A 12,537-nucleotide genomic window follows, 5' to 3' on the forward strand; every position below is an offset into this window, starting at 1 on the left:
ACTCCTATTCTTCATTCTTACCCTCTTGCTGAAAGATCATTCCTTGAGTATTGTTTAATAAATTGTTGCTCCTGAGCATCCCCCCTGTGAAGAACGTGTCATATTTTCATAAGTGTCCTGAGAGAGGAAGTCTACCACTCTCTCGCTTCGGTACAAGGCACAGATTTCACCCCACCACACCCGCTGGGGGAGTCCCAAGGCATGGGCATTGCAGCTCTGACACTTTAACTGGATACTTGAAAGCTCAGAACTGGGGGGCGGTTCAAGGCTAGATACGCAGGTTTGCAAGAGTAATTCATTTAATCAATCGCTGTTGGAATGGCTGCAGTGCAATGGCGCTCGCTGCACTGACAGATGCTTGCTCCTTTGCCAGCCCTTGCCCCTGTAGGTATCATTGATTGTTTCCCATCAGAGTGACAGGTCTGAGCGCGCACAAGCAGTTCACTTTTGTTTACTTGCAGCTAGGATTAAAATGGCTTTTCAGCAGTTCCCAACACTTGTAGTAGGTCTTATCTAGACAGTTGGAGGTCTTGAGGCCCCACGTGGTAACAGCCAGGCTGAAGGAGGACTCGAACATGAAGGCCTGTTGGGAACCACAGCAAGTACATTAGGGCAGGAAGGAGAGGAGAGAATACATGCATAGTGATCATGCTTTATTAGGTATACACAGAAAACACACCAAAGGTCCAGCGTTGGTCAGACTCTAGCTCTTAGCTTCTCAGTTTGGGGAGGTTCCCAGCTGAGGCCAGCCTAGCATGACTCCTATCTGCTCAGTCAAGGGGAGAAAGCTTCCAACTAAGACCACTAAAAGTGTCCATAATGCCCATGGAGATGTACCATGGCAACGCTGGTGTTTGGCAGGTCCCAAAAGGGATTTTGGAACCTGGGAACATCCTGGAACATCAAGACCATCCAAGAAATCTGGGACAGGGCCTGCTGGAGGACCATTTTCTAGAGCAAGTCATTGTTAGGCCTTGGCTGGTCTGAGGAACTGGGGGTGGAGGGGAGTGTGCTTTTGTTCCAGAAGATAAGGCCAGAATTTCCCAAAAAGCTCAGCTCCCCCTTTAAGCACCAAATTAAGTGGCCAGATTGTCAAAAGAGCTCAGCATGTTGTGTCACAATGCGGGAGCTGAGCCCCTGTGAAAATCCAGTTCCAATTTTGGGTGTTCAGCTCTTCAAATCTCTCCCTGGGCACACGTCCAAGCCGGAGAGCAAGGGTCTGAGCTGCGTTTCCGAGACCCATGTTGGTAGCATGTTGTGCTGCTGCTAGAGCGTTTACCTGGCCAGGCAGTCATTGTACGTGCTCTGCAGGGCTCTTACCATGGTCCCTTCCGCAACTCTCTCGGGCGCTAGCCTGGCTTTGCTTGCCTTCTCAAAACACTCAGCGTCTGGCCCATGGGGTGTCATCATGCTGTGCAGGCTGCCCCCTCCTGGCTGGAACCCTTCTTCCTTCGCTTCATAGCGCCCTTTGATCAGCCCCATGAACTCACTCATACAGTTCCCTAGAGGAGTGGAGACACAGTTGATGTTACAACGCAACACCGTTTGCAGTCATCGCGGTGTGGCGGTCATCCCCCTGAAGATCACGAACTAAGTAGGACTGGACCAGCTCGGTATTTGGATGAGTGACCTCCAGACAAATGCAGGAGTGATGCAAGATGTAGTGTCGGTGATGCTGTATGTGGTGCACTTAGGGGTGCTCTACATGCAGGTTTTGTACCACTACATTTCTATGGATTCAGAAACCGATATAGTCAAAGCAGTACAACCTGCTCAGCTGGATGCAGGTAGGTAAGGAGTTCATACTGTATACCAATATAAGCACCTTTAAACCAGTATTACTGCGGCCACACTAGGGGGTTGCACTGCTTTAATTATATTGGTACTGAAACTGTGCAGAGAAGCCTATAATACTACCTCGTGTTTATAGGCCGCAAAGCACTTTATAAAGGAGGGTCAGTATTAGTATCACTCTTTTGGAGATGGGGAAACTGAGACAGAGATCTGAAGTAACTTGTCTTAGGCCACACAGTAGGCCGGTGACAGAGGCAGGAACAGAATCCAGACTTGCTGATGCCCACTCCAGTGCCTTATGGATTAAATCATAGTGCTACTCATTTTTGTACAAGCTCTGAGCCACTTGTGTACCCTAACATCTTGTGACATTGTTTCATTCTTTTATACTCACTCTATTTTCTTGGTCATAAAAGTCCAATCTCTCTCTAATGGTTATGGGCCAAATTTTGCCACCAGTACTCATGATGAGCACTAGTCCCACTGAAAGCAACGCAGTAAGCTCTTCTGGAATAAGGGTTGCTGAATTTGGCTCTTGAATTCTCATTAAGGTATGTTCTCGTCTCTCTAAGTATGTATTTTAGTCCCAGTTCAGCAGACAACTACCACTTGTCATACCCACTCACCTCGAATGGGTTTACTCAGTGTAGTTAGTTAGTGAGCTTGGCTACACATTTTTGTAAGCTCAAGCCATATGGTGGTAGCTGTGTTCTTCACATTTCCATTTGCATCAGCAGCACATCCTTTCTTCAGTGCAATTCGGGGATGAAGCATTCAATTACAAAACTACTTTAGCAAAAATATAGGTAGCCTATATCTGCAAGCACATGTTCACTACTACTCATCCTTAATCTGCAGTATCGTGTGTATGAATGGTTTACTGAGAAATTTTTCATATAAATGGCTCATGAACTGCATTTAGGAGGGTATTACACAGAAGTGTAAGATGTTACATAGGTGTAGCTAAGGCTGTAAAATATATTATATCATAGGAAGGCTGGCCTAGCAGTTAGGACACAGGTTTGGGACTTGAAATGACCCAGATTCAATTCTTGGCTCATCCACAGACTTCCTGTGTGACCATAAGCAAGTCACTTACTCCACCCTGTGCCTCAGTTCCCTATCTGTAAAATGGGGAAAACAGCACTTCCCTCCCTGAGTGGGGTGCTGGGAAGACACATACATTCCTGATTCTCAGACATTTGGATATTACAGGGATGAGGGTCATATAAATACCTTCAAAGACAGAGAAATTGTGTATGCCCATGTAATAAAAGCCTCTATATGCATTCATACATAGGAGAAAGTTAAGGTTGTGTGGGAAATCATAACTTTGCCACTTCATGATCTGAGTACCGAACTGTGCAGCCTTCATGTTCTCTGAATGCAGGTTTTTGACAGGACACAAGAACTGACAACAACAGTTCTACAGGTAAAAGACTAGATCCCATGTAAAATGTATGAGAAAGAACTGCTTAAACTCATTATCCCTCTACAGTGGTGCTGAGCACCACAGATTTCAATGGGATTTGAAGATGCTCAGCATTTTGCAAGACTGGGCGCTTCCTAAGCCAATGTAATATGTTCAGACAGCCAGGTTAGACACTATCATTCCACAGGTGAAAAACAATCCTATAAATATGAACTTAGTGTTTCTCAAACACACTCTGAGTGACCTGGCATAATTGGCGTCCAGCTGTTTTCCCTTTCTTTCATTATTTGAAATGAGAGCAGGGCCAACCAACAAGGAGCAGACAGTGATGGTGGCAAAGGGTTATTTTTCTTCCATGATGTAGTCACCTGCCACTAAGAACATGGCTGAGAAGGACATTGGTTCCAAATCTCTGCCTGTAAGCACCCCAGATATTGCTGAGGTAACAACAGCACCACTTTCCAACTAGATACACATGAAGTGGTGAAGAAGGATGGCCTTATGGTTATGGCACTGGAGAGGAGCTGAGAAGATCTAGAGTCCAGTGCCCGTTCTGACACAGACTTCCAGTGTGATCTTGAGCAAGTCACTTAACCACTCAGTGCCTCAATTTCCCATCTATAAAATGGGAATAATACTTGCTTTCTCCCGCCCTTTGTCTCTTCTCTGGTGCGATGGTAAGCATTGGCGGGCAGGGACTATTTATAGAGTACATCTACACTGCAAATTAACATGCAATTATAGCTTGGGTAGGTACACCCATGCTTGCTTTAATTTAGGTAGTGCAGCTAAAAATAGCTGGGAAGATATGGAGGCACAGATTCCGGTTTAGGCCAGCAACCTGAATACATATCCATGGTTCCCCATGGCGTTGTACTAAGGCAGCCAGCTTGCACTGAAGCCTGGGTCACCATGTCTTTACTACTAACTACTACTGTTACCTGCTCTACCTAGATGAAAGCTGGTGTGGGTCTTCCTTCCCATGCTACACTCACATCTTCGCTTGCAATGCAGACATACCCTTACTAAGCATTTGCACAGTGCCACTACAATGGGGACCCAACCTTGGTGGGGCCTCTAGGTGCTTCTCTAATACAAATAAATGTACGTGTGTAACCACAAGCCATGTCACCTCCTGTACAGTTGTCCTCAGTTGCTGTAAATGGGGACAGCTTTCCTTTGGTTCCTGCCCCAAGAAAGACTGGCTGGCTGCAAGTGGCCCATGTTAGCTGAGTGAGAGGATGCAGGCAAAGCCATCTTTCTCCTTGTGGCTCCTGTGGAGAACAGGAAGCATGGTTTGTTTGACCCCCACCCCCGACCCACTTCTCAAGGGTAACTGAGTAAGGGCAGACATACTGTGGTAATAAGGTGGCCGGAAGGTGTTGTTAGCCACCCCCCATCGGGGTGGGAAGATGACAAAGTCAGCAAGTGCCACTCCAGGTCGAGCTGACTTGGCTGTCAAGACAGTGAAAATAGATGGGTCCTACAAAAAACAAAACAAAACAGGATGGCAAATCAGAAAGCATGGCTAAGTTCAGACCTGTCAGTTCAGCTGCATCCTGTGAGCCACACCTGCCAATTCAGCCTCTCACCCTCTGAAACATTTTCACCATCTGTATTTTAGAAGAGGTTTGGAGGGTGAGTGGGATTTCTTGGCTGGTGTGAGGCCACCCATGCACCAGATCCCATTCTGGGCATAGGAGGAAGGAGATGCCTCCTTATTTGGCTGGCCTAGAAGAGCTCTAATTCTTGTCTCTCCCATGACAAGCACTCTGCCACCCCTGACCTTCCACCATCTTGTCTGGGTCCTGCTGATTCCCTCATATGACTGGTTTCAGAGTAACAGCCGTGTTAGTCTGTATTCGCAAAAAGAAAAGGAGTACTGGTGGCACCTTAGAGACTAACCAATTTATTTGAGCATGAGCTTTCGTGAGCTACAGCTCACTTCATCCGATGAAGTGAGCTGTCGCTCACGAAAGCTCATGCTCAGATAAATTGATTAGTCTCTAAGGTGCCACAAGTACTCCTTTTCTTTTTCCTCATATGACTGCAGCACTGACTGCAGAGAGGAAGAGGGGCTGTCCTGAGCCCAGAATGCTGCAGCACTTCCTCATCCCGCAGGGAATGCTGGCTTCAGAGGAGACCATACAACTCTGCTCCTCTCCTTTCCCCCAAGTGACCCTACTATCGCAAAACACAACATTCCCAATAAGTTCCCAGAATGTATGGGGGACAACTTTTTGTTTCAGAAGGTGGAGGAAGTAACCCCGGGAACAGCCATTTTAGACTTGATTCTGACCAACAGGGAGACATTGGTTGTGAATCTGAAGGTGGAAGGCAATTTGGGTGAAAGCGTTCATGAAATGATAGATCAGAAATGATAAGGAAAGACAGGTAAGGTCCCATGGGCAGAAAATCTCAGGGAAAGAGGAATTAGGAAGTTTCTCAATGAGACAATATTAAAGACACAACTGCAATCTATCCTGATGCGAAGGAATGATAGGAAGAATAATAAAGAGGCCAATATGACTTCATCAGGAACTCTTTAATGATCTGAAAATCAAAAAGAAATCCTACAAAAAGTAGGAACATGGATGAATTGCTAAGGATGAAAACAAAAGAATAGCACAGACATGTTGGGGACAACATCAGAAAGGTGAAGGGCCAAAATGGGTTACATTTAGCAAGAGACATAAAAGGCAATAAGAAGAGGTTCTTTGAGTACATTAGGAGCAAGAGAAAGACAAAGGAAAGTGTAGGGGGAAAGAGAGCTAATAACTGATGACATCAAGAAGCCCAAAGTGTTTAATGCCTGTTTTGCTTCAGTCTTCACTAAAAAGGTTAATAGTGATCAGATACTCAATACAATATTAACAACCAGAAGGAAGAAATGTAAGCCAAAATAGGGAAAGGACAGGTTAAAAAAATATTTAGATACATTAGATATATTCAAGTTGGCAAGATCTGATTAAATTCATCTGAGGGTTACTTAAAGAATTGTCAAAAAGAAAAGGAGTACTTGTGGCACCTTAGAGACTAACAAATCTATTTGAGCATAAGCTTTCGTGAACCACTTCATTATAGTGACTGAATAGTTTACACTTGATAACTGGTTTGGAAATCTGAGTGTACGTCTACACTACCCGCTGGATCAGTTCCTAGCAGTGATTGGATGCCTGTGGGACTATATTATCCCAGTGTCCCATATTACCTACTTCCATCTCCTTCCTCTGGCTGTTCAAATTAAAAGGTCAGAATCACCCATTGAAGCAGATTTCCGATGACACAAATGATGTCTGGAACTATGCACATCCTACTATAGCTGTTACTCTGTCTTCCCCACCCTGGCCTGCTTGTTTGTCTCATCCACCTGTTATGTCTTGTCTTTTTGAGCACAAGCTCTTTGGCACTGGGACTGGCATTTTTTATATGTTTGTATAGGGCCTAGCACAATGGAGTTCAACCTGATTGTAGACTCCAAATACTCTGACAACAGAAATGTTAAATAATAATAGTAATTAATAATAACTATATAATTTACCAAAAGACAGCTGTGGTCCAAACGCAGAAGGGACACACAGTGCTGTCAATGACATGCCTGCTGTAAGTCTGCCAGAAATCAGGAGTAAGTGGTAAACTAGACTAAGTCTGATCAATTTAGCAGGTGTGGAAAAGGACTGTAACTTATATTCCCCCCTTTACCTATTCAAGGTATAACAGGAAAAGCAACAACCAGGAGGGTGTAAGATTCCCTGACGTAAGGCCTGAGTTCCCAGCCTGTTTCACCAGCTTCACCGTGTTTCAATGTAAAACAAGTGTAGTGGATTGGAGAATTGGGCCCACTCTGTGTGGGAACTGTCTTGCCTTGCACAGCCCTGTTCAGTGCTTTCCAAGCTGATCTCAAAGAGACTGAACGTCACAGGTGCTTGAGATGCCAATGTGGTGCAAGCTACACGGACTTTCCACTGACATCCATTTTCTAATTCACCAGTTACCTGCTGTGCAACTTACACTGACATTTACACCACTGCAGGATTTGGTCCCCAACTCCAAGGATTTACAGACATTTGGCCTGAATTAGACTTTGGCCTTGTGGTGTGGCAAGCAGATGACTAGACGAAGAGGAGGGGTAGCGTGTGGCAGGAGACTGGGCAACAGGAGTGTCCCAGGTTCTATTTCCACCTCTGCCACTGATACATTGTGTGGCACTGGAGAAGTTAGGTCAACATTTTCAAACTTAGGTACCCCAGTGATGCTCCTAAATCTATATTTAGGCTCCTAATAAGAGACCTAGTTTTTCAGTGGTGTTGAGCACCCACAGCTCCCAATGGTTTTAGATTTCATAAGCGCCAATTTCATTGCTCCACCTCATACATGCCTATGTTGACAGCCTTAGAACTTACCGCATGGTCAAAAGCAACAGAATTGATGACCATAAAGTTATCCAGATTGTATTTGTATGGTGTGTAGTTCCCATGCCAGGCCACCACATTGAATGGGGAGAAATCCTATCAAATCAAGAAGAACAAAGGCAGCAGAAGATTATCCCCAGCACTCTCCAACATGCTGCTAACATACAGGGCACTGCTCTGTTATTCAAAATGCATTTAGTGTTAGTAAATGGTGCTCTGTTGACAGCCTGGAGCCGAAGCCCCCTGTGTATCCACAGAACAGGTACTGCCTGGGCAGTGGCAGGGCACATTCCTCCTCGCCATACCCTGCCAATGGGCCTCAGCTCTGCCCCATTTCTAGTGATGAGAGGGGAGTTCGGTGTCCAAGGCCCATTTACTCCTTGGCTTCACTGCTGACGCCACCCATAAGGAAATAGTTGTAATGGTAATTTTTTGTAACAGGAACACCTGCCCAATAGAAATTAGACCAATGCCCCCCCACAGAAATACACTCCTGTCTTTTCACATAGGCCACTGAATAGCACTTGGAAGCAGTGAGGTAAAAATCATCACCTAGAGGCAAAGAATCACTAACTTTTTACTAACTTCAGAGTCAAACAATTCTTTAAGAAACATTTACTATGGATGGAGAGCATTTTAGCTGGAGGGTGAAATGTGCCAACAAACAACGGGCTCAATCCTGCTTTCATTTAACTCAATGGGAATTTGGCCGCTGACTTCAGTGGGAGAAGTATTGGTCCCCAAAGTTATTTGCCATGTTGGTAAATAGTACATCCTATAATGTGCACTTATAACTAATAGAGCTTCAGTGTGATCCAGTCTTTGTGAAAAGGATTCTGATTTCCTTACCTGTTGGGCTGAAAACAACTTGCTCTGGTACTTGCTGATCACTGTGTAGCCACCTGCTACTTGGCAATCTTCATACCAGGCAACTGGCACTAAGAAATCTCGTGGGTTAGCCAGACCATTGGCCCCTCGGGTAGAAAAAAAAAAAGCAGCAAGATTCTGAGTGATGTCTTTACAAGGTGGGGACTGTTGTCCTTCCCTGGTTATACCGGTGTACTTTTGGAGTTTGAATGACTTTAGAGGCACTTCACTGTACTCCATAAAGAGGCTTATTGTTCTCAACAAAACTATTTACCTGTAATCCTTACTCTCAGACAGGGGTCACTGGTACACGCTCTGGCACTTAAGTCCATGTTCCCATCATGGGAGTCAGACAACTCTCACAGCTCTGATTACTACACTATTACCCACCCTCAATAGTCGGGGAGTGTTACCTTGGGGTGGCAGAAGAGGATTAGACATCAGGGACTTTCTATTCTTGGCTCGGTCACTGACTGGTTGTATAACCTTGGGGAAAGATCTCTAGAAAGCCATCAGGCACCAGCACATTTCTGGACGTGTGGAAAATAATAATAAAATGAGGCTAATGATACTTATTCACTTTTAGGTGTATTGTAAGAGTTGGTTAATGTCTGTAGAACATTTTCAAGTGTAAAGCACCACATGAGTGCTAAGCAGTCTTCTTCTTCTCATGATTATTATTGTTTTTTATTACAAAGAACTTTGACTTCCTTGGATAAATGTGCCAGGCATTACTACCTGCTGCTGAGGTTTAACAGTCAGTACTTTCCTCCAGCTGTCAGTTTTCAAGTGAAAAGTGAAGTTAAACAAGAATAAAATATAAATGATCTCTGGGGGGAAGTGGGGTGGCTGGTAGGGAGAGGATCTCCTATAATTGCTACCTCCTGAAAAGAAGGATTGCAGGCAAGTACAGTCATTTACTTTTCTTCAAAAAGTGAACGTTAGAATAGATTTCTCCCTTCTTGGAGACTCAAGAATTCCAAAAGTGTCTCTGAAAAAAGCTAACTAATGAAAAAACTTGTTACAAATACATAGGCAAAATGGTATAAATAATCATATAAAACAGGCATTGACTGTAACGACATGAAATCGCCGTATCCTGGCTGGAGTGCTACAGCTAAGGGTGCCGAAGAATCACTCTTATAATCTCATTCCACAGGTCCACAGGACTCCAGAGCAAGCAGTGAGCAAGGCGAAGGATCTGCAGAGCACACATCACACAGGAGAGGGCATTTTGGTGGGGGGAAAGATCCCTTTCTCTACTCCTGGGGGATCAGGGAATTAATGGCCTTCCAAGTTTTTTGTTGGGAATGGGGGCTACTCTTTGAAATGATAGTGTCCATTTGTCAGGGAGCAACTGAAGAGCATCTCCAGGATTCCTATTGAGCGTCTCATACTGAGGCTTCCAATTCATTCTTAGCAGAGAGGTCTCTGAAATTTTAAGCCTTCCTATGTCGTAAAAGGGAGTTTGCTACAAGAAGAGGATGGACCTGGCCTTCTGTATCCCATGTGAATGGAAAGCCTGAGGAGAAAGGAGGAATGGATTTTGGCTCTCAGTCCCTTGCTCTTGTAGCACTCTGGCCCCACAGAACCCATTGTAAACTTGATGATGAATCTTTACCGATGGGTCCCAGGTCAGGTAGCTCGAAATGCGCGCCATACACCTCCAGGACGTAGCCCCTGGTTTCTCCAAACACCTCCACACTGAAACGCATCCCTTGCTAGGAAGGAAAAAATAAAAGTAGATACCAAGAGCAGCTCAAGATGGTTGTTACAGCCCACAAAAGATTCATGCAGAGGTGGCCAGTGTGCGGCTTGTGGGCCAAATGCAGCCAACTGACTTCTACAGGGTGCCCCCCAGGGCTGCCCTCAAGTTGAACATGGTGGCATGGCTTGCTGAGCCTACATATCCCAGCATGCCATGCTCAAACTGGATTCAAGCAGCCCATGCCACACTGTATGCTTTTCTATTAAAGATTAGGGTGGCTGTGACTGGTGCACTGTACACAAATTAGGTCAGCCCAGGGGTTCGTGGCAAGTTCCTAATGCAGCCTCTGCTGAGCAAAGTTTAAGGCCCCCTGGGTTAGTCCAGCTCTCTGGGGTTCGACTGAGGTCGAGCAAAACTCACTGTTTCAACGTCAGCAGCATGCTTTCGGAGGTTCCCTCCAAAAATAAGCCAGCAGGAGGTGGAATCCTGCCTAGTCCTCACCTGAATGACACAGATCTCATTGGGCTCCACCAGCAATTTGCCAAACTCGGTGGTGATGAGCAGCTTCCCTTGCTGTGGCACTGTGGGAAGGAAACATAAGCAGCAGACACTGAGGAACCCGAGGGTTTTCCTGTCACCAAAAGTCACGGTTTATAAGCTTCAATCTGCAAATTCATTCTTCCCCCCAGTATGCTACCAGCCTCCTAGGAAGGCTCTTGCTTCTCTTAGCTGCAGATGCTCTCTGTCCTTCCTGACCCCACCATCACCCTCACACTGTGGCCTAGGGAGAAATGTTGTGTGTAAGCAGCAAACAGAAGCAGACCAGTGTTACAGGCGAACAAATCGCTCAGACAGAAAAAAACACAGAAACACGTTCTTTTGTTGTTCAAAGAAGCAACTGCTGATGAATGATGCCAGACTGACCGCTCTGTATCCACAGAGCAGGCCACAGTAGTGCAACTGTGCTTCTCACTGCTCTCCCGCCAGTGGGATCATCTTGAGAGGTAAGATACAAATTCAGCCTTCTTGAGCCATTCAGTACTTGGTCTCAGGTTAAACTAGCAAGAAGTCCAGTTAATGACAGCTGTGATTGATTTGTATATCCACTAAGAACTGGCCTGAGTTCCTCAGATTCGTTTCACCTAAGGGCCAGTGAAGAGCCATTAGATGGGAGCAGTGTTCAGTTACTAGGGCCCAGCTCCTCAAAAATATTTAGGAACCTAACTCCCACTGAAACCAAAGGAAGCAAGGTGCCTAAACATCTTTGAGGATCTGGGCCTAGCAGCCGAGGATGGATTTAAACTAGAGACCTAGATGCAAAAGGCTCTGTATGCCAATCCCCAGAGCCAGCCAGTCAGTTCCTCTTCCCTTGCACCTATGCCACTAGGAGAATAAATTAATTATTGAGTGGCAGTGAGTCCAAACTTCTGAACTCTGAGAATACAAAGAAAGGGGGAGAGGTTACTATTGCACTATACCTCAGGGCAGTGGTTCTGGGGATTACTCAACACATTCTTTCATGTGAGGAGCCTCTCCCCTTCACCAAAGATGCAAACTGTGTCTCCAAGAGCTACAGGATCCTGCTTTCCATGTGGTTACCCCTTCACTTCTTTGATACACAGCAGAGGCCAAGTATGGTTAACTCTCCACTCGACTAGAGCGGGGGCTAATGGTCTTTAGTTAACATTTGCATTCGTTCTCTTGAATGTACTGGCCCAGGATGGCCCACACCGTAACCGGAAGGCCTGTGAAGTCATGCAGTATGCCCTACTCGGGCCCTCTCCCTTTCACCTCACGGTGGGGAGAGAGCAGAGGAACCGCAGTTTGGTATTTTGGGGTTTTTGCTGATGAATGAGTTCAGTCACCAAGTCGTTTCTATTCATCAATCAAGAAAGATACAAACAAATATCAGGGTCACATGCATTTATTTTTGGTGAAATAAAATATTTAAATGTGCATGCATTTCAAGTTCCAATGCAACACTTATTGTTGCAAGTTTGGACACCCCAGCCTGGTGGAACTCAGGAACACAGATCCCCTGTCAAAGACTCACTAGTCTTGGACTGAAGCAAAGCTGTGAGCGGTCTATCAATCCCAGGGTTTATAGTTTCCAGAAAACCTCAAGGACTTTTGTGACATGCCTAATAGGATTCCCACAATAGCATTACAGATGCAGAGCACTAGGAACCGGACACTGACTAGCTAGCCAAGGAATCAGGGTCCTGTTAAAAAAAGAGACTTACAATCCTGGACTGAGAGAGAGAAGCCGAATGTGGTAGGCAACTTAACCGTTACCAAACCACCTAATTTTGGATGGTCCAGGA

General features: G+C 45.4%; 1 protein-coding gene across 5 annotated transcripts in view; it reads right to left on the reverse strand.

The window, feature by feature from the left end:
- Positions 1 to 281: 281 nt before the first annotated feature.
- Positions 282 to 12,537, reverse strand: part of HGD (homogentisate 1,2-dioxygenase) — a 37,777-nt gene continuing 25,521 nt past the window's right edge. For all 5 annotated transcript variants that reach the window (XM_073309583.1, XM_073309590.1, XM_073309604.1 and 2 more), the window contains 7 exons: positions 10,715 to 10,794; positions 10,127 to 10,226; positions 8,488 to 8,612; positions 7,630 to 7,734; positions 4,583 to 4,709; positions 1,321 to 1,502; positions 282 to 583 (listed from right to left, as the gene is read on the reverse strand). In XM_073309583.1, the coding sequence (XP_073165684.1) occupies positions 452 to 583; positions 1,321 to 1,502; positions 4,583 to 4,709; positions 7,630 to 7,734; positions 8,488 to 8,612; positions 10,127 to 10,226; positions 10,715 to 10,794 (851 nt within the window). In that variant the 3' untranslated portion in view covers positions 282 to 451. The remainder of the gene's footprint in view (positions 584 to 1,320; positions 1,503 to 4,582; positions 4,710 to 7,629; positions 7,735 to 8,487; positions 8,613 to 10,126; positions 10,227 to 10,714; positions 10,795 to 12,537) is intronic.

This window comes from Lepidochelys kempii, chromosome 1 (genome assembly GCF_965140265.1).
Source record: "Lepidochelys kempii isolate rLepKem1 chromosome 1, rLepKem1.hap2, whole genome shotgun sequence".
Taxonomy (NCBI): domain Eukaryota; kingdom Metazoa; phylum Chordata; order Testudines; family Cheloniidae; genus Lepidochelys; species Lepidochelys kempii.